At 42.7% G+C, this 22,696-nt stretch overlaps 1 protein-coding gene across 3 annotated transcripts in view; it reads right to left on the reverse strand.

The window, feature by feature from the left end:
* LOC120989755 overlaps positions 1 to 22,696 on the reverse strand; it is a 329,530-nt gene that overhangs the window by 13,181 nt on the left and 293,653 nt on the right. For all 3 annotated transcript variants that reach the window (XM_040418048.1, XM_040418047.1, XM_040418050.1), the window contains 5 exons: positions 21,935 to 22,003; positions 18,994 to 19,076; positions 17,036 to 17,098; positions 1,558 to 1,620; positions 302 to 453 (listed from right to left, as the gene is read on the reverse strand). In XM_040418048.1, the coding sequence (XP_040273982.1) occupies positions 302 to 453; positions 1,558 to 1,620; positions 17,036 to 17,098; positions 18,994 to 19,076; positions 21,935 to 22,003 (430 nt within the window). The remainder of the gene's footprint in view (positions 1 to 301; positions 454 to 1,557; positions 1,621 to 17,035; positions 17,099 to 18,993; positions 19,077 to 21,934; positions 22,004 to 22,696) is intronic.

The following is a 22,696-nucleotide window of genomic DNA, read 5'->3' on the forward strand; positions in this document are numbered from 1 at the left end:
TTTTTACACTGCATTAAGGCTGCGTTCAAATCTCCGGTGAACGTTTTCAGCAGACTGTTAAGGCAGAGAACAGCTTGCCAGATTCAACAGATCACGGCCGGATCCCTATTGCTATAATGGGATCCAGCTGCTTTCTGGTATAAATGTCGGGTTTCGGCCTGACAAATACCATGCAGCGTTTTAGTCCGACCGACAGCTGGCATCTATGCTGTATCATCTCTAACTGAGATGTGAACGTAGCCTAATACTAATCCAATTTCTCTTCACCCCATATAGATTGTATTTAAAAAGCTTTACCCACCATAATTTTAGACTTGAAAATGTGCATTCTACTCTTCTTTCTTGGGGCCATTATCAGCTTTCCAGTGGTAAAAAACTCATTTTTGAAGCTATCCCAGTATGTATAGTTATCATTGCCAACAAACTTGCTCCTGTCACCGTGGGCAATGCATTCTGTGATCAAAAAAACAGAGTAAGGTGCAATAATATAAAAATAAAAGTTATTAACTGTAACATACATTTCCAATGATAGATGCAGGTCGGCTTAAAAGGAACCTGTCACCGGGATTTTGTGTATAGAGCTGAGGACATGGGTTTCTAGAATGCCGCTAGCACATCCGCAATACCCAGTCCCCATAGCTCTGTGTGCTTTTATTGTGTAAAAAAACAATTTGATACATATGCAAATTAACCTTAGATGAGTCCTGTATGTGAGATGAGTCAGGGACAGGACTCATCTAAGGTTAATTTGCATATGTATCAAATCGTTTTTTTTACACAATAGAAGCACACAGAGCTATGGGGACTGGGTATTGCGGATGTGCTAGCGGCCATCTAGCAACCCATATCCTCAGCTCTATACACAAAATTCTGGTGACAGGTTTCCTTTAAACATTCAGGACAATAAGTAAGGCTCATGAATCAGCGGACATGTTGTGGGGTGAATAAAGGATCATTACTATGGTTCTCAAGTTCTTGAGAAGGTCTACACTAGATACACTGCTCAACATTAAAACTAACACTAAGAAGGAAAAATCATGGAATTATGGAAATCATAGGATTGATAGATATGTTAATGACATGCAAATAAAATGTTAACAAAATATTCAAACCATCTCAATTTATTCAGTAGATTGTGAGCGCCAGGTGCAGAAACTGCTTCCAGCCCCATACACTTTTTTATCCTGCATGTGATACCCGGTCTGTATGGTAATAAAAATACAAGATACTTTATACCAGTTACATTCTTTAGTGATTCTATTCCTGATGCCTGGAAGTATCTACCTGTTGGAAGTATGCCAGTTGCACGTACTAAGGACCACCATGTGAAGAACTAAGTCTGTTATCACTCAAAGAAATTTACTAAGCGTAGCGAATACCTAAAACCGAGCAGCGTATGCTGCACTAGTTTTTCAAGGACAGGAGGTTCATTAGGCATCCACTGGAATATAACCAGGTTTTATCAAAATGGGGAAGGATAATCACTAGCCACTGTGAAATGTACACCCCCTGATTAACAGTAGGTGTCTTCATTCATACTGCAGGAAAGATACATACCAACCAGTGCATCGCTTCCTGTATCAGGGTCAAAAACAATCGAATAGCGCTTCAAAAACTCTTCTACGGATAGAAAAAAAATTACATTACTACAAAGTTGTATAAGCTGTAATACAAAACACGAAATTAAGTGAATGTAATATATATATATATATTTTTTTTACTTTTTCTTTTTTTTATACACTTTAAAGGGTTTCTGTCACCCCATTAAACCGTTTTTTTTTTTTTCTTTAATAATAATCCCTATAGTGCGATCTCATGATACATAATCAAATTAATAATTTTGGTTCAGTAGATTTTGCTAAAAAACGATTTTTAAAATATGCTAATTACCTTGCTACCAGCAAGTAGGGCAGCTACTTGCTGGTAGCAGCCGCATCCTCCGATGGTAATGACGCCCCCTCGGCATGCTGATTGACAGGGCCAGGGAAGGTAATCCTTCTCTGCTGGCGCTGTTAGAATTTGAAATCTCGCGCCTGCGCCGTACCTGGCTTCAATCGGCGCAGGCGCACTGAGAGGCGGCCGCTCTGCTCGACCGCTCCATCCTCAATGCGCCTGCGTCGATGACGTCATCGCATACACCCGGAAAAGAAGACGCCGGCGTCTTCTCTTCCGGGTGTATGCGATGACGTCATCGACGCAGGCGCATTGAGGATGGAGCGGTCGAGCAGAGCGGCCGCCTCTCAGTGCGCCTGCGCCGATTGAAGCCAGGTACGGCGCAGGCGCGAGATTTCAAATTCTAACAGCGCCAGCAGAGAAGGATTACCTTCCCTGGCCCTGTCAATCAGCATGCCGAGGGGGCGTCATTACCATCGGAGGATGCGGCTGCTACCAGCAAGTAGCTGCCCTACTTGCTGGTAGCAAGGTAATTAGCATATTTTAAAAATCGTTTTTTAGCAAAATCTACTGAACCAAAATTATTAATTTGATTATGTATCATGAGATCGCACTATAGGGATTATTATTAAAGAAAAAAAAAAAAACGGTTTAATGGGGTGACAGAAACCCTTTAAATCCCTCTAGGAGACTTTAACATGCAATCGTCTGATTGCTTCTATAGAATGATTTAACATTACAGCCTATGGGAGATTCAGTATGCTCGTATGAAGCTCTGCCAGTGAGGGCTTGATAAGAACTTCGCTATAGCAGGCCTCAGAGCCTCCAGAAGGCCTGAGGCTGCCATAGCAACCAAATGGCTTCCGCAATCTCAGCAAATGGAGCCATACGGTCCCCAGGAGAAAAAAAAAACACTATTGCATAGACCACGGCATCTGAGGGGTTCAAAGTCCATAATCGCCAATCATGGACTCTGCCTCTAGGTGTCTGCTGTTAAAAACAGCAAATACCCGCAGGCTACGCCAACTACTCAGCTCCTGAGCAGGCACCATCTTTAACTCCTTAAGGACAGAGCCTTATTTCACCTTAAGGACCAGGCCATTTTTTGCAAATCTGACCAATGCCACTTTAAGTGGTGATAACTTTAAAACGATTTGACTTATCCAGGCCAGTCTGAGATAGTTTTTTCATCACACATTGTACTTCATGACACTGGTAAAATGAAGTAAAAAAAATAATATTTTATTTATAAAAAAAATACTAAATTTACCAAAAATTTGTAAAAAAAATTGCAAATTTCCAAGTTTCAATTTCTCTACTTCTATAATATATAGTAATAACTACAAAAAAGTTACAAGGCTTAGAAGTTTAGAAGCAAATCTTGAAATTTTTCAGAAATTTTCAAAAAACCAAAAACTCTATTTTTAAACTACACCCCTCAAGGAATTCAAAACTGATTTTACAAACGTCGTCAACCCTTTAGGTGTTCCACAAGAATTAATGGAAAATAGAGATACAATTTCAAAAAGTAACTTTTTTTGGCAGATTTTCCATTTTAATAATTTCTTTCCAGTTACAAAGCAAGGGTTAACAGCCAAACCAAACTCAATATTTATGGCCCTTCTGTAGTTTACAGAAACACCCCATATGTGGTCGTAAACCGCTGTACGGGCACACGGCAGGGCGCAGAAGGAAAGGAATGCCATACGGTTTTTGGAAGGCAGGTTTTGCTGGACTGGTTTTTTTGACACCATGTCCCATTTGAAGCCCCCCTGATGCACCCCTAGAGTAGAAACTCCAAAAAAGTGACCCCATTTTAGAAACTATGGGATAGGGTGGAAGTTTTGTTGGTACTAGTTTAGGGTACATATGATTTTTGGTCGCTCTGTATTTCACTTTTTGTGAGGAAAGGTAACAAGAAATAGCTGTTTTGGCACACATTTTATTTTTTGTTATTTACAACATTCATCTGACAGGTTAGATCACGTGATATTTTTATAGACCAAGTTGTCATGGATGCGGCGATACCTAATATGTATACTTTTTTAAAATTTATGTACGTTTTACACAAGGATTTCATTTTTAAAACAAAAAAAAAAAATCATGTTTTAGGGTTTCCATAGTCTGAGAGTAGGGATGAGCGAACCCGAACTGTATAGTTCAGGTTCGTACCGAATTTTGGGGTGTCCGTGACACGGACCCGAACCTTTTCGTAAAAGTCCGGGTTCGGTGCTTTCTTGGCGCTTTTTGAAAGGCAGCAAAGCAGCCAATCAACAAGCGTCATACTACTTGCCCCAAGAGGCCATCACAGCCATGCCTACCATTGGCATGGCTGTGATTGGCCAGTGCAGCATGTGACCCAGCTTCTATTTAAGCTGGAGTCACGTAGCGCCGCACGTCACTCTGCTCTGATCAGTATAGGGAGAGGATGCAGCTGCTGCTGTTAGGGCGAGATTAGGCAGGGATTTATTTACTGAAATGATCGATATACAGCTGTGTATCATACAACCTCTGCTATTCAATTGCTCACTGTTTTAAGGCTGCCCAGAGCGTTTTTCAGTCACTTTTTTCTGGGGTGATCGGCGGCCATTTTGTGTCTTGTGGTGCGCCATCAATAGTGTGTTTTTTTTTTTTTTTGCTATATCCTACATCAGGGGCTTGGCTGTACTTGCTATTTTATTGAGGGGTAAAATACAATTACCAAAATAGCAGTACCCTAAATCTGGTGTTCCAGCTGTGGCTAGCCAATTGTAATACTATCTGCTGTCTGCCGAAGCACAGTTTTTGTTCTGGGTTGAATACAATTCCCAACTTAGCAATTCCCTAAATTAGTGGTTTCTGCTCTATCATGAAAAGTTTAAATCTATCCATAAAAGGGTATATTAGATTGAAGGTGCGGATAGGGTCATCCTCAATAACTTCACAAGCTACCGTGCATTTCCAAGTCTAATTCTGTCCGTAAAAGGGATACCCGTCATCCAACGCCTAAATACTAGGCCTACAATTTATATTCAGCTAAATCTGTTGTTACTGCTGTGGCTGGTCAATCTATTTAGTGTCTGCCAAAGCACAGTTTTTGTTCTGGGTTGAAATACAATTCCCAACTTAGCAATTCCCTAAATTAGTGGTTTCTGCTCTATCAGGCCAACTTTAAATCTATCCATAAAAGGGTATATTAGATTGAAGGTGCGCATAGGGTCATCCTCAATAACTTCACACGCTACCGTGCATTTCCAAGTCTAATTCTGTCCGTAAAAGGGATACCTGTCATCCAGCGCCTAAATACTAGGCCTACAATTTATATTCAGCTAAATCTGTCATTACTGTTGTGCCTGTATTAGTGTAATACGGTACCTAAATAGATAGCCAGATAGTGTTAGGTGTCTGTAAAAAAAGGCCTGAATTTGAATTCAATACATTGGGCCAAATAATTTTTTTCTTATTGTGGTGAACGGTAACAATGAGGAAAACATCTAGTAAGGGACGCGGACATGGTCGTGGTGGTGTTAGTGGACCCTCTGGTGCTGGGAGAGGACGTGGCCGTTCTGCCACAGCCACACGCCCTAGTGAACCAACTACCTCAGGTCCCAGTAGCAGCCAGAATTTACAGTAATATTTGGTGGGGCCCAATGCCGTTCTAAAGGATGGTAAGGCCTGAGCAGGTACAGGCATTAGTCAATTGGGTGGCCGACAGTGGATCCAGCACGTTCACATTATCTCCCACCCAGTCTTCTGCAGAAAGCGCACAGATGGCGCCTGATGATGAGGACATGGGAATACCACCTCAGCACGTCTCTGATGATGACGAAACACAGGTGCCAAACACAGGAAGACTGGGTGGAAGACGATGCAGGGGACAATGAGGTCCTAGACCCCACATGGAATGAAGGTCGTGCCACTGACTTTCAGAATTCGGAGGAAGAGGCAGTGGTGAGACCGAGCCAACAGCGTAGCAAAAGAGGGAGCAGTGGGCAAAAGCAGAACACCCGCCGCCAAGAGAGTCCGTCTGCTACTGGCCACCGCCATCTGGGACCGAGCATCCCAAAGGCAGCTTCAAGGAGTTCCCTGGCGTGGCACTTCTTCAAACAATGTGCTGACGACAAGACCCGAGTGGTTTGCACGCTGTGCCATCAGAGCCTGAAGCGAGGCATTAACGTTCTGAACCTTAGCACAACCTGCATGACCAGGCACCTGCATGCAAAGCATGAACTGCAGTGAAGTAAACACCTTAAAAACAAGGAAGTCACTCAGGCTCCCCCTGCTACCTCTTCTGCTGCTGCCGCCGCCTCGGCCTCTTCCTCCGCCTCTGGAGGAACGTTGGCACCTGCCGCCCAGCAAACAGAGGATGTACCACCAACACCACCACCTCCGTCACCAAGCATCTCAACCATGTCACACGGCAGCGTTCAGCTCTCCATCTCACAAACATTTGAGAGAAAGCGTAAATTCCCACCTAGCCACCCTCGATCCCTGGCCCTGAATGGCAGCATTTCTAAACTACTGGCCTATGAAATGCTGTCATTCAGGCTGGTGGACACAGACAGCTTCAAACAGCTCATGTCGCTTGCTGTCCCACAGTATGTTGTTCCCAGCCGCCTCTACTTCTCCAAGAGAGCCGTGCCTTCACTGTACAACCAAGTATCCGATAAAATCAAGTGTGCACTGCGCAACGCCATCTGTGGCAAGGTCCACCTAACCACAGATACGTGGACCAGTAATGCTGATAACAGCGTCATCGCCACTGGCCATGTTGGTGGAGTACTCGAAACAGCGCAACAGGGCACACAGGTCTCGCATGGAGGCCCAGTCATTGGTGGTGAAGTGGTGCTGTTCTGCAGTGCGACTGACCCGTGCGTGCTGCAGCTGAAACTCCACTATGGCCTGCTGCTGCTCGCACAGTCTGTCCAGCATGTGCAAGGTGGCTGGAGGCCCAGGAGGAGGAGGAAGAGGGGTCATTTTTAGCACTTTCAGGCCAGTCTCTTCGAAGTGACTCAGAGGGAGGTTTTTTGCAACAGCAGAGGCCAGGTACAAATGTGGCCAGACAGGGCCCACTACTGGAGGACGTGGATGAAGCATGTTCACAGCGGGGAGGCACCCAACGCAGCTCGGGCCCATCACTGGTGCGTGAGCAGGACGATGACGATACGCCTCCCACAGAGGACAGCTTGTCCTTACCTCTGGGCAGCCTGGCACACATGAGCGACTACATGCTGCAGTGCCTGCGCAACGACAGCAGAGTTGCCCACATTTTAACGTGTGCGGACTACTGGGTTGCCACCCTGCTGGATCCCCGGTACAAAGACAATGTGCCCACCTTACTTCCTGCACTGGAGCGTGATAGGAAGATGCGCGAGTACAAGCGCACGTTGGTAGACACGCTACTGAGAGCATTCCCAAATGTCACAGGGGAACAAGTGGAAGCCCAAGGCGAAGGCAGAGGAGGAGCAAGAGGTCGCCAACGCAGCTGTGTCACGGCCAGCTCCTCTAAGGGCAGGGTTAGCATGGCAGAGATGTGGAAAAGTTTTGTCACCACGCCACAGCTAACTGCACCACCACCTGATACGGAACGTGTTAGCAGGAGGCAACATTTCACTAACATGGTGGAACAGTACGTGTGCACACCCCTCCACGTACTGACTGATGGTTCGGCCCCATTCAACTTCTGGGTCTCCAAATTGTCCACGTGGCTAGAGCTAGCCTTTTATGCCTTGGAGGTGCTGGCCTGCCCGGCGGCCAGCGTTTTGTCTGAACGTGTATTCAGCACGGCAGGGGGCGTCATTACAGACAAATGCAGCCGCCTGTCTACAGCCAATGTGGACAAGCTGACGTTCATAAAAATGAACCAAGCATGGATCCCACAGGACCTGTCCATCCCTTGTGCAGATTAGACATTTATAACTACCACCCTTTAACCATATATTATTGTACTCCAGGGCACTTCCTCATTCAATCCTTTTTTTATTTTCATTTTACCAATTATATTGCGGGGCAACCCAAAGTTGAATGAACCTCTCCTCTGTCTGGGTGCCGGGGCCTAAAAATATCTGACAATGGCCTGTTCCAGTGTTGGGTGACATGAAGCCTGATTCTCTGCTATGACATGAAGCCTGATTCTCTGCTATGGGACCTCTCTCCTCTGTCTGGGTGCCGGGGCCTAAATATCTGACAATGGCCTGTTCCAGTGGTGGGTGACATGAAGCCTGATTCTCTGCTATGGGACCTCTCTCCTCTGTCTGAGTGCCGGGGCCTAAATATCTGACAATGGCCTGTTCCAGAGGTGGGTGACGTGAAGCCTGATTTTTTGCCATGAGACCTCTCTCCAATTGAAATTGGTTAATTTTAATTTATTTTATTTTAATTCATTTCCCTATCCACATTTGTTTGCAGGGGATTTACCTACATTTTGCTGCCTTTTGCAGCCCTCCAGCCCTTTCATGGGCTATTTTATAGCCTTTTTAGTGCCGAAAAGTTCGGGTCCCCATTGACTTCATTTCCGGGAAGTTCGGCCGAACTTCTCGAACTCGAACATCCAGGTGTTCGCTCAACTCTATCCGAGAGCCATAATTTTTTTCAGTTTTTGGGCGATTACCTTGGGTAGGGTATGATTTTTGCGGGGTGAGATGACGGTTTTATTGGCACTATTTTGGGGTGCGTGTGACTTTTTGATCGCTTGCTATTACACTTTTTGTGATGTAAGGTGACAAAAAATGGTTTATTTAGCACAGTTTTTATTTAATTTTTTTTACGGTGTTTATCTGAGGGGTTAGGTCATGTGATATTTTTATAGAGCCGGTCGATACGGACGCGGCGATACCTAATATGTATACTTTTTTTTTAATTATATAAATTTTACACAATAATATTTTTGAAACAAAAAAATATAAAAAATCATGTTTTAGTGTCTCCATATTCTGAGAGCCATAGTTTTTCAGTTTTTGGACGATTATCTTACGTAGGAACTCATTTTTTGCAGGATGAGGTGACTGTTTGATTGGCACTATTTTGGGGTGCATATGACTTTTTGATCGCTTGCTATTACACTTTTTGTGAAGGTGACAAAAAATTTATTTAGCACAGTTTTTATTTTTTACGGTGTTCATCTGAGGGGTTAGGTCAATGTCAAATGTTTATAGAGCCGGTCGATACGGACGTGGCGATACCTAATATGTATACTTTTTATTTATGTAAGTTTTACACAATAACCGCTTTTTAAAAACAAAAAAATGTGTTTTAGAGTCTCCATATTCTGAGCCATAGTTTTATTAAATTTTTTGGGCGATTGTCTCAGGTAGGGGCTCATTTTTTACGGGATGATGTGACAGTTAGATTGGTACTATTTTGGTGGGCAAACGCCTTTTTGATCTCTTGCTTTTTTTGTGATGTAAGGTGACAAAAAAATGGTTTATTTAGCACAGTTTTTATTTTTTACGGTGTTCATCTGACAGGTTAGGTCATGTGATATGTTTATAGCGCCAGTCGATACGGACGCGGCGATACCTAATATGTATACTCCCCCCCCCCCCCCCCTATTTTTAACCATTTTTTTTAACTTTATTTGGGGAAAATGACGTTTTTGTTTATTTTTACTTCAAACTTGTAATTTTTGGGGGGGGAAACTTTATTTTTTTCACTTTATTTTTTGTCCCACTTTGGGACTTGAACTTTTGGGGGTCTAATCCTTTACAATGCATTCCAATACTTCTGTATTGGAATGCACTGGCTGTATGTGTAATACTGTGTGTATTACTTATACAGCTTCCGGCCTGTGAGATCCAGGGGGCTGGATCTCACAGGCTCGTCATCGGAATGCAGCGCAGATGCCTAAGGAAGGCATCGCGCTGCCTTCCATGCCATCAGATCTCCCCTACAGCCGCATGGGGACAGGATGGCACCGCCACCGCAATAGGTAAAAGCCGCAAACCGCAGGTCTGAATTGACCTGCGGTTTGCGGCGATCGCCGACATGGGAGGCTGCCTCTGAGAATGACACTGTGCCGACATGGAGGGCTGCCTCTGAGAATGAGACTGTGCGCAGGCGCGATGCGATCCCGGCCAGTGGGGGTGCCGGGCGCATGCGCTGAAGATGGCCGGGGACACTAGTAGCCGCCCAGCGAAGTGAATATTGATGAGCTGGGCGGCGCTTCAAACGGCAGTTGTGGAGAGGCTGGCTGGGCGCAAGCTGAGGTGAAACACCGCCCCTTGGGCAGATTGAACCCGATTCAAGCAGGTTATAAAACTTCAGATTACTGTAGTTATAAGGTGGACAGGGGGGATACTGATTCTAATACACTTTATAAGACCTGTACGGTCATATATATACCTAAATATGCTTTTTGGCCCTGTCAGGGTCCCTTTAATGGTTTATTGCTCGGTCATGCAACTTGGCACCCAAATAAATTTTACCTCCTTTTCTTCTCACAAATACAGCTTTCTTTTGGTGGTATTTGATTGCTGCTGAGATTTTTCGTTTTTCTGATATTAATTTTAAAAAAATGCAATTTTCTCAAAAAAAGTGTATTTTTTACTTTTTCTGGTAAAATTGTTCAAATATAATTACATTTCTATACAAGTTTGTGTCAGAATTTATTGTGCTACATGTCTTTGATAAAAAAAATCCAATAAGTGTATATTTATTGGTTTGCGCAAAAGTTATAGCGTTTACAAACTATGGTACAAAAATGCGAATTTCCGCATTTTGAAGCAGCTCTGACTTTCTGAGCACCTGTCATGTTTCTTGAGGTGCTAGAATGCCAGGATAGTATAAATACCCCCATATGACCCCATTTTAGAAAGAAGACACCGCAAAGTATTCGCGGAGGGGCATGGTGAGTTCATGTATGATTAAAACAATTTTCACAAGTTAGCGGAAAATGACCCTTTGAGGAAAAAAAATAAAAATAAAAGTTTTTATTTCTGCTAACTTCTGGCAAAAGAAAAAAAAAAAAATTTCCCACGGACTCACTATGCCCCTCAGTGAATACCTTGGGGTGTCTACTTTCCGAAATGGGGTCATTTGTGGGGTGTGTTTACTGTTCTGGCATTTTGGGCAGGGCTAAATTGTGAGCAACCCTGTAAAGCCTAAAGGTACTCGTTGGACTTTCGGCCCCTTTACGCACCTAGGCTGCAAAAAAGTGTCACACATGTGGTATCGCCGTACTCAGAAGAAGTAGGGCAATGTGTTTTGGGGTGTATTTTTACATATACCCATGCTGGGTGAGAGAAATATCTCTGTAAATTGACAACTTTGTATAAAAAAAATAAACAAGTTGTCATTTACAGAGATATTTCTCACACACAGTATGGGTATATGTAAAAATACACCCCAAAACACATTGCCCTACTTCTCCTGAGTACGGCATTACCACATGTGTGACACTTTTTTGCAGCCTAGGTGCACAAAAGGGCCCAAATTCCAATGAGTACCTTTAGGATTTCACAGGGCATTTTTTACGCATTTGGATTCCAAACTACTTCTCACGCTTTAGGGCCCCTAAAATGCCAGGGCAGTATAACTACCCCACAAGTGACCCCATTTTGGAAATAAGACACCCCAAGGTATTCCGTGAGGGGTATGGTGAGTTCATGTAAGATTTTATTTTTTGTCACAAGTTAGTGGAATATGAGACTTTGTAAGAAAAAAATAAAAATAAAATCAATTTCCGCTAACTTGTGCAAAAAAATAAAAAATCTTCTATGAACTCGCAATGCCCCTCACGGAATACCTTGGGGTGTCTTCTTTCCAAAATGGGGTCACTTGTGGGGTATTTATACTGCCCAGGCATTTTAGGGGCCCTAAAGCGTGAGAAGTAGTTTGGAATTCAAATGCGTAAAAATGACCCTTTTTTGACATTTTGGGCTAACTAAATTTAGGGGGTATTCCTCAGACTACCCAGGAAAAAGAGCACACCTGCCTAGTAAAAAGTAGTGCTTGCGAAGTGAAGCTGCGATCGCTAATAAAGATCCAAAAAGCTCAAAAGTGATCTTTATAGCGCCGCAGCAATTTTACGGTGTTTTTGCAGTGATCAGAAAAAAAAAATTCTGTCACTGCAGTGGGGCGGACTGAACGCAAGTGTGGGCACAAGATCAGGCCTGATCGGGCGAAAACTGCGTTTTTTGTAGAGCCTAAGATGACCCTAATGTACTGATATAGATCTGATTGCGATCAGTCTTGATCACTTACAGATACTATATAGTACTAGTGCTGATTAGCGACAGCGATGACGCTAATCAGCGACTAATCAGTGACTGCGGTGGGCTGGGCGCTAACTACCTAACAAGAAACTAACTGGCGGTGATAAGGGACCCCTACAGGCGGTTGATCAATGACAGGGGGGTGATCAGGGGTTAATAAGTGACAGGGGGGAAGGTGTAATGTGTGTGTGGTGCTTGGTGCGACTTACAGAGCTGCCTGTGTCCTCTGGTGGTCGATCCAAGCAAAAGGGACCACCAGAGGAGCAGGTATATCAGACAATATTTAGAAAATAGCATCTGATATACCTATTTGATTGGTTCTTTTAAAAATCTACAGCCTGCTAGCCAATGATCAGCGCTGGCAGGCTGTAGTCAAACTTGTATACTGCGCAATCCTGTGAGTGCGCATTCACAGGAAATCTCAGGTCTCACGAGATAATGCCAATAGGCGTCACTGAGACCTGAGAGCGCTGCCGTCCGGACGCCTATCGGCGTTACCGTGATGGCAAGTGGTTAAAACAAATTGAGATTCTGGAAATAAATCACATGCTAATCCTATTCAGTCAGTCAATGTGATTAAAGTGTGGTGAGTATTAAAAGATATGGACACCTCTGACATGGAAAAAAATATTTTTATATACAGCTGCGAGAAAAAGTATGTGAACCCTTTGGAATGATATGGATTTCTGCACAAATTGGTCATAAAATGTGATCTGATCTTCATCTAAGTCACAACAATAGACAATCACAGTCTGCTTAAACTAATAACACACAAAGAATTAAATGTTACCATGTTTTTATTGAACGCACCATGTAAACATTCACAGTGCAGGTGGAAAAAGTATGTGAACCCTTGGATTTAATAACTGGTTGGACCTCCTATGGCAGCAATAACTTCAACCAAACGTTTCCTGTAGTTGCAGATCAGACGTGCACAACGGTCAGGAGTAATTCTTGACCATTCCTCTTTACAGAACTGTTTCAGTTCAGCAATATTCTTTGGATGTCTGGTGGGAATCGCTTTCTTGAGGTCATGCCACAGCATCTTAATTGGGTTGAGGTCAGGACTCTGACTGGGCCACTCCAGAAGGCGTATTTTCTTCTGTTTAAGCCATTCTGTTGTTGATTTACTTCTATGCTTTGGGTCATTGTCCTGTTGCAACACCCATCTTCTGTTGAGCTTCAGCTGGTGGACAGGCGGCCTTAAGTTCTCCTGCAAAATGTCTTGATAAACTTGGGAATTTATTTTTCCTTCGATGATAGCAATCCGTCCAGGCCCTGATGCAGCAAAGCAGCCCCAAACCAAAATGCCCCCACCACCATACTTCACAGTTGGGTTGAGGTTTTGATGTTGGTGTGCTGTGCCTCTTTTTCTCCACACATAGTGTTGTGTGTTTCTTCCAAACAACTCAACTTTGGTTTCATCTGTCCACAGAATATTTTGCCAGTACTGCTGTGGAACATCCAGGTGCTCTTGTGCAAACTGTAAATGTACAACAATGTTTTTTTTCACCTCATCGAGCAGTCTGTGCTGTGCTCTTTCAGTCATCTTTACAGGACGGCCACTCCTAGGGAGAGTAGCAGCAGTGCTGAACTTTCTCCATTTATAGACAATTTGTCTTACCGTGGACTAATGAACAGCAAGACTTTTGGAGATACTTTTATAACCCTTTCCAGCTTTATGCAAGTCAACAATTCTTAATCGTAGGTCTTCTGAGAGCTCTTTTCTGTGAGGCATCATTCACATCAGGCAATGCGTCTTGTGAAAAGCAAAGCCAGAACTGGTGTGTTTTTTATAGGGCAGGGCAGCTGTAACCAACACCTCCAATCTCATCTCATTGATTGGACTCCAGTTGGCCGACACCTCACTTCAATTAGCTCTTGGAGATGTCATTAGTCTAGGGGTTCACATACTTTTTCCATCTGCACTGTGAATGGTTACATGGTGTGCTCAATAAAAACATGGTAACATTTAATTCTGTGTGTGTTATTAGTTTAAGCAGACTGTGATTGTCTATTGTTGCGACTTAGATGAAGATACAATCACATTTTATGACCAATTTGTGCAGAAATCCATATAATTCCAAAGGGTTCACATACTTTTTCTTGCACCTGTATGTTTGTGGTTACCTTGAATAAAAAAAAAAAAAATTGCTATAAGTTTCAGTCTGCAATCCTATTCCTTCATTCAATTTGCAACTTGGTTCTAGCCTCAAACTTTTCTCATGTGGGCATGTTCCTCCCAGAAGTATATGCTGGTTGTGAGTTGTGTGTGTCCGGAATGCTGTTGTCTTCACTAGCTCTCCTACATCAGCACAGCTTCATTTAAAGTTTGTTTTTCTCTTCTATTACTTATGAGGGATATCCTCTCACTTGTACTGATGACAATGATGCAAAGGATGCTTGCACTTTACAATGATGCCAGGAGGTGTCATACCCCCAATCTCCCAGTCCGCTTGAGATCTCGACTGTCTCTATTCTCGCACTCAACCTACGGTGTGCTCTCATCTACACGGCCCGTTTAAACAGTCCTCTTTCCAAACATGGATGCCCAGTCAAAACTGTGCTTTGCCATGTACAATCTGCTCCCCCTCCCTGATGCTTTCTCTAACACTAAAAGAACGAAATTAAAGAGCAGAGCACGTTCACACAACCAGGTATGGTGTGCTGTTGGATCTATATCAGAAACAGCCTGCTATGTGAAGACGTTACACAGACATTACAGTAGCATAATTGTGGGACATTCAGAAAAAAAGACTACTTACATGTTTAAAATGGTTGTCAGCAGGGGCGTAGCTAAAGGCTCATGGGCCCTGGTGCAGGAGCTCAGCTTGGACGCCCAGTCAGACCACTCCAGACCCCCCCAGTGAGAACACTGCAGACCCCCCCCCCAGTGAGAACACTGCAGACCCCCAAAACCCCCATTAGAGCTTTCCAGACCCCCTGTGAGACCTCTCCACACACCGAGTCAGACTACTTCAGATCCCCAGTAAGACCTCCAGACTCCCCATTAAACCTCTCCAGACCCCCAATAAGACCTCAGATCAGACTGTAAAATAATAAAATAACTTACCTCTCCTGTCTCCACTCTCCCTGTCCTGGTTCTCTTCTCAGGTCCCGCGCTGTACAGTCACCTGACCACCTGCAGCGTCAGGTCAGAGTGTGCTCTGTATGTCCTGACGCTGCAGGCAGCCAGGACACAGCAGCGCGGGACCTGAGAAGAGTAAGCAGGAGGAGGAGTAAGTACAGCGCTCACAGCGCTTCACCCCCGCCGCCTCCTCCTCCTGCATACTAATGAGCGGTTCCATTATGGAAGCGCTCACTAGTATTCCATTGATAAGTTGCAATGCCTGCCGATTAGCTGTTTAAAGAGAAAGTAGTGCTCGTATGAATGCTGCCTTCTCTTCACTGCTGCAGTTATGACAGCTCCTTTTTATTCACTTGAACAGGACAGAGCCGTCTCATTGAAGTGAATGGGACAGCTTAATTGCATTTACATCTGCTCACTGCTGTGGGTGTGACGGCGAGCAGGTAAACCAAGAAGAGAAGGCAGCATTTGCACGAGCGCTGCTTTCTCTTCAAACAACTGATTGGTGGGGTGCTGGGAATTGGCCCTTTTTTATGCAGCTGTATGAGGACTAGATAACTGATTTCAATAGCACCTTTGTCGGGGGCAGACAATTTATTGAATGCTTTTGATGGAGAATGAAAAAAAATGAAAACATATAAAACAGCAGTTCTGCAACTGCTCTTTGGGATTTAGTATAAATAACTTTCCCATTACTCTGAAGGTTGTTGCGATTGTGTATATCAAATATGTATTTTTTTAAATTAGTTTTAGTACTTTTGACCAATGAGCTTTTATTGCTAACAACTCTTAACCTCTTAAAAGGCTTCCTCAAAGAGTTGTGACACCTTGTACACTACAGAACCAAATGTTTCCTCCACAAGGCACAATATTAACCTGTTCAAGACTAAGCCCATTTTCGTTTTTATCTCCCCATATTCCAAGAGTCATATGTTTTCTGATCACATATCCATATAAGGTCTTATTTTTTGCAGGACAACTTGTATTTTTTAATGGCACCATTTAATTTACGTATTGTATTCAAAAACAAGAAAAATCTTTGTGGGGGTAAATTGAAAAAAGGCCATAACTTTTTTCTATTAACATTTACAGAACTGTATGACGGCTTGTTATTTGTGTAAAGAACTGTAGTATTTATTGGTACAATTTTTTGGGTACGTATGAATTTTTGATCACTGCTGCCCAATTTTTTTTTGTGGGGGCGATAAGGTGACAAAAAAAAAAATGGCTAACAGTGTGTTTTGTTTTTTTTCCCCATTACGGCAAAAAATATTTTTATTTTAATCGTTGTGACATTTTCGGACTTAAAAGATACCTGTTAAGTTTTTTTTTTTGTTTTTTATATGCAAAATTGGGAAAGGAGGGTGATTTGAACTTTTAATATTTTTATGTTTGTTTTACGTTTTTTTTTTTTACCTGAGATCTTTTGATTGCTTGTCCCATACACCATAATAGAGAACTATTAAGATGTATGGGACTCTGACACTACCTGCTGAGCCAGGCTTCGTGCCAGGCCTGGGAAACTTCAGCAGGCCCCAGGCTGTCATGGTAATTGATTGTAGCCCGGTGATTTGACTTTAGGGACTCTGATAGGAAGGCAGAGGAAGCCGCTTCAATCTGCCCAACTCCACAGATGCCTCGATCGCTATTGAATGAGGCATTTGAGGGGTTAAATGACCAGGTTCGGCATTACTGCTGTCCCCAATGTCGCGAGGTGCCTGCTGTATTATACAGCAGGCACCCGTCATGCACGGAGTGGGTTCAGCGTAGCCGCCCACTCAATGCAGCTACTTACACATTATCACTTACATGTATGTGATAATGCGTGAAGGAGTTAAGGAACATGAAAGGATAAGATACATACCAGAATTAACATTAAGTTTATCATCTTCAGCTGAAATTTGTTGTTCTCCTTCCGATTCAGAATCTGTATTCATGGAAATGATCATTAGGGTGGGAGAAAAAAATATAAATAAACAGGCCCTAGTCAATCCTTTGAACTAAAGAGCCTGGACACTATACAGGTGCAAAGACAACACTTAGCCTGTGTAGTCCAATCATGCAGTCATACTTTCTTCTATCTGTCCCCAACTTTTTGCTAATCCACAAAGTGTATGTTAGGATAAAGTAGAGAACAGAAAAAGGTAGTATAACACTGATGATTTACATGTTAACACAAAAGGAAACAGTAAAATTTTAGCCAAAAACTGAATTTGATGCAATTTTTGGTGAAAATCAATTTCTAAGAACCATTTCTTCAATTTTGACAAATTTATTGAGACATGTGCATGCAGACACAGGCATGTACACTATGAAATTTGCACTATTTTTTTTAAGGAGTGGTTTTATGTCTACCAGGGTCAGGAACAGTTGCTAATTTAAGTGTCCAATGGGTGCGGATACCATAGATGGTCCTTGCTTACGCGGAACTCCCAAATTAGTGTATGCTCTCCATTCACAGCAGCCACAAGACTGGGAGAGGTGCAGGTCCGAGAGGTGGGACCCGTACTTATAGGACCTTTAGGCTCAAATAATTTTGTACAAAACGATTTGCCAAGTATCTCTAACTTATTAGTTCAGCATTTGCAATTATGATGCAATTTTGTACTTTATTTGGTTTGCAGTGAGCTGTTGCATTGCTTGTTTTGTTTAACAGTCTTGTTCTCAGCCATAGCAACGTGCCCCTGCGCTTTGGGATGTGCTGACTGACCCCCTTTTTTTTTCTCTGCAGTTTGTGCTGGAGGTGTGGCTGCCTCCCCAGTCGTGCACTCCTGACCAGCTCGTCTGTCCTACAGGTTGATTTTAATTAGTGTTAGTATATAGCTTGGCCCGCTCCCCCCCACTCACTGAAGCCATCTGGCACCAGGAGAGAGATAGTGTGTGGACTCTCATTGCAGTCCTTGGTGACCATGTGGCGCCAAGGGTGGTGTGGAGTGGGCCCGGCGTGCATGCTGGTAACTGCTTTCCCTGGATATAATGGAGGCCATTTTGGCACCGAAAATGACAGAAATTCAGGCGGATCCAGCATGTAAGTGGAACCAGCACTTTCTGAATTTTATGATAGCCGCTATGGCACATAACCTATATATTTAGTGTTAGGAACCCGTCTAACTAGAGAATGCCTTGACGTTCGGCAGACGAGCTCAAATAATTTTGTACAAAACGATTTGCCAAGTATCTCTAACTTATTAGTTTAGCATTTGCTATTATGATGCAATTTTGTACTTTATTTGGTTTGCAGTGAGCTGTTGCATTGCTTGTTTTGTTTATAGGACATTTATGGTACACACTGTGGATATTCCATAAATGTCTAGATGGGAATAACCCACACTCTGCAGGAAAAAAACTCTAAGCGTAAAACTGACAGTCAATTTATGGTGCAGTTGAAATCAGCAAAACAAACACAAATCTGGCTGCAATGCCGTTGTTACGGATTTACTGCTGCAGACCTTCAACTTGTGGCTGAACCTCAATGATCAAGAAAAAGATCATTTACTTTTACTTTTTTGCACCATAATTTCTACCATGGGAGAATGGGATTGAACATCGAGCCCTAGTTACAGGGAAGAATCTGCATGGTTACAGTGACTGGTGTCAAAGGTATGGCTGTGCTGTACCTAGTCAGACCCAGCAGTCTCCTACTTTTGGCATCCCAGGGATCACATGACTAGTCAGCACTGCTGCGGATAGCTAGGACAGCCAGGTTAAACATCTATACCTTAGAGCGGGTTTAGGGACACTGATTACCCTCCATGTATCTCTGACGGGTGGTAAGAGGTAAAAAAAAAAAAAACAATTACACAGGCGCATATGTAATCATACCTGTAGAATCCAGATCACATGGAAGTGGTTTCATTGATTCAGCAGATAGAACTGCTCTTTGGCGTAAAACAGGCCCGCTTTGACTGCAGATAAAATAAGACAAAATCATTTATTACATGTAAAATAATGAAAAAAAATATATACAATTATACAAATTTTTTTAACAAAATTTTTTATTAGAAGAAAAGACGAACAGTTATTTTCCATAAATAAATCATCAACATTTATAATTGTATTCATTTAATTCTTTTTATTTGGCATTTTTTTGGGCAGTACTATGCCATAGAAAATGAAATGCAAATTATTGCTCTTCTGTAGCACTCAGCACAAATGATAAAATCTACATAGACACGTAATCCCATTGTCAGTTTGCTGTTGTGAGGGGAACATCTTATCTGCAGGGTAATCCATATAAGAGTAGGTGTAAGACTGGGATAACAGTATGACAGGTCTATTGTTCTCTTGATAGGCCTAGATAACCATGTCCACAAAAGAGCAGTGCATTGATTAGTGAATTGTGTGATGCACTAACGAAGTCACCGATTCCTGGTCTTCTATTTTGGGTGATTATTTTGAAGCACATATATGAGCCTACAAAATCTATTTTTTTTTTATTTTGAACAATCGTGTATTTTTAAGCTGCACTTATTATTGAGAATTGCTAATTTCTTATGTTCGCCTGCCATCTGGTGACCAAAATAAGAATTGCACTTTAAATGTTCTCAGCCTCTTCAGCGAGGCTGAGCCCATTCAATTAACTGCATCCCCATAGGCTGCAGGTAACATAGGTAACGCATTTAGATGCTGTGATCTCTCTTGATCCCGGCACCTAAGCCTTTAATTACTGTGATCGGCATTATTGCCAGTCGCGGTAATCAGCCGCAGGTCTCTGCTGTTTGAAATAGCAGAGACCTGCCGGCCATGATTCGCACCTGGAGCGGGCGCCATGTTTGCCTATCGCTCCAACACCGTACATGTACAGCGCTGGTAGCGAAAGAGTAAAAGAAAACCTGCCACCATGAAATGCTGTGCAAACTTCAGGCAGCATGTTATAGAGCAGGAGGAGCTGAGCAGATTAATATATAGTTTTGTGGAAAAAGATTTAGTATAACTTGTTATTTATACATTAAAATTTCTGATGCCCAGTAAGCAAGTGGGAAATCTTATAAATGACTGACAGCATTCCCTGTGTAAGTGAGTTTACACACAGTAATGTCAATCATGGTTTAGGACTGCCAACTTGGATACTGAGCTCAGAAGGACCAGACAGTTTAGTGAATAAATTGCACGTTTTGCTGAATCTTCACATAAAACTATATATCAATCTGCTCAGCTTCTCCTGCTCTATAACATGCAGTCAGCAGATTGCACTGCATTTTATGGTGACAAATTTTTTGTCCATCCCTGTCCCCACACTGTGCGCCTGCAAACCGGCGCTGGAATACATTGAGAGGACTCATCCTGGATTATGTGTGCACGCTTAAGAGCCCTCATAATGTATGGATATCTAACCTAGTGATCAGGGGTCAGGGGCAGCAGTACTATTCATGTAGTACTGCGCTCAATAGGGCTGAGATAGGTGACAGACTCCCTTTAAGGATGTCCGTTTTCAAACATCACATCAATCAGCAGTGGTTTCCAACTTTATTGTCAGATCCTTGAAAAATATTTCCATTCCTGAAGAACTCTCACTGACAATCCTAACTAAGAAGGATGGTGTTTAATAATACTAAAATTCTGGCTGAGATTTCAGGACTGCTTTGCCTTCCTAAGGGCTCATTTTCATGACCGCATTCTTCTTACCGCAACTTTTTGCGGATCAGATGCAGATCCATTCACTTCAATGGGGATCGCAGAAGATGCAGACAGCACACTGTGTGCTCTCCCGCATACACACATCCTCAAAAATGCATATGGTCGTGTGAACGGACCCTTATGTCCAGCAACTATGAGCAGGTCTAACTTAACGTGCAGTCCCTAAAAAATATGTTGGAACAATGCTGGCCATGCACCATCCCAGATCACCTCACCCACCCCTCTGCACAGCAATTTGGCAAATATGGCAAACCATAAACTGCCACTTTATTATACCATACCATGCTTTCAAAATTTTTGTGCAAATTGTATTTTTATGTCATCCTCGTCACTTTCCTGAAAAAGGGAGCGCGAGGGTGGGGCTAGAGGGCTTGGGTTATAACTCCAGGCTAAAATCACATGGCCAAAGACTGGCATATGATCCCGGAAATGTCCGCTGCATATAATAGGACCGGGAGTGTAGCATAATTCAGATAACGTCTTTAATTATCACTGTCAAGAACACAGATTGTCTATGCAGACACCACAATCATGATGTGTGCATCATCTAATATGGTCAAAACCCTTAAACTTTATTAAAAAATTATCACATTAACCCCTTAAAGGACTGGGCCAATTTCTGTTTGTTTTGGGTTTGTTTCTGTTTTTATCTCCCTGGCTTCCAAGAGCCACAACTTCTTAATTTTTCGATTCCCAACGCCATATGAGAACAAATTTTTTTGCTGCCAATCAGAATGTGATTATTGCAATATCAAATTAATTAATTGTACTGGTACCATTTTTGGGAACATACGACTTTTTATTTCATATTTTTTATTTTATCTTTTTTTTTTGGGGGGGGGGAAGGGGGCGCAGCTGACCCCAAAAAATTTATCAACATGCATTTTTAGATCAGCATCATCTCTGATCCCAGTCACTGTCGGCAGGTGTCAGCTGGCACATGCAGTGTTGGAGCAAGCTAAGCTTATGAGCCTGCTCCACATATACTTGAACTCATAAGACGCACATGTCTACGGAATAAATACTAAAACTGAATTTTACATGACTTGTTCAAGTGTTACATTTGAAAAAATGAATATTTTAATTTTCTTCTTCTTATTGTATGACATCAAATACAATTGCTTACAAGACTGACTCTTCTGTGTTGTCAGCTGGGCAAGGTGTGCTAACATTCTTCATTTTAGCTATTCTTTTCCTGCAGAAATAAACATATCAAGGTCACCGACTGTCAAAAAAAAATGTAATCATGATAAAAGTATGAATGATAAAACTATGAAAGAACCATGGAAATGTATCTACACGCTAGTAGAAACTGACAATGACTACAGACCATTAAGAGTTAAGAAATTTATTTTTACAAGACAGAAATAAACTGTAGTGTTACTTTTTATTACCGTGTGTTTGGCGATAAAGTCGCAAAACCCTAAATAAAGTCTCAACTGGTGTACTTATGCTGTCCTTGCCAATTTCTAAAAAGGGGGGGGCGGCGTGTGGGAGGGGCTATCGGCCCCAGCACATTCATCATCATTTACACCAGAAACTGGTGCAAATCATACCTCAAGTCTACAACAGATACAAGCTGGAGTAGATTTTAGTCTTGTGCATGTACTGCCTGAGAAGGCGTTTAAAGGGCTTCTGTCACCCCCAAAACTCATTTTTGGGCATATTAAAATCCTTATTGGACACCTATTCCCTATATAGGGCTCTTACCTTGTTCTGTGGCTTCGTTTCCTTAAAAATCGAGCTTTTAAAATATGCAAATAACTTCACTACCAGCTAGTAGGGCGGTTACTTGCTAATAGCCGCCGCATCCTCCTTTAAAAAAAAACGCCCCCTCCTCCTGTTGATTGACAGGGCCAGCGAGCGCTCTCCTCCTCCGGCTGGCCCT

The sequence above is a fragment of the Bufo bufo genome, chromosome 2 (assembly GCF_905171765.1).
Source record: "Bufo bufo chromosome 2, aBufBuf1.1, whole genome shotgun sequence".
NCBI lineage: Eukaryota > Metazoa > Chordata > Amphibia > Anura > Bufonidae > Bufo > Bufo bufo.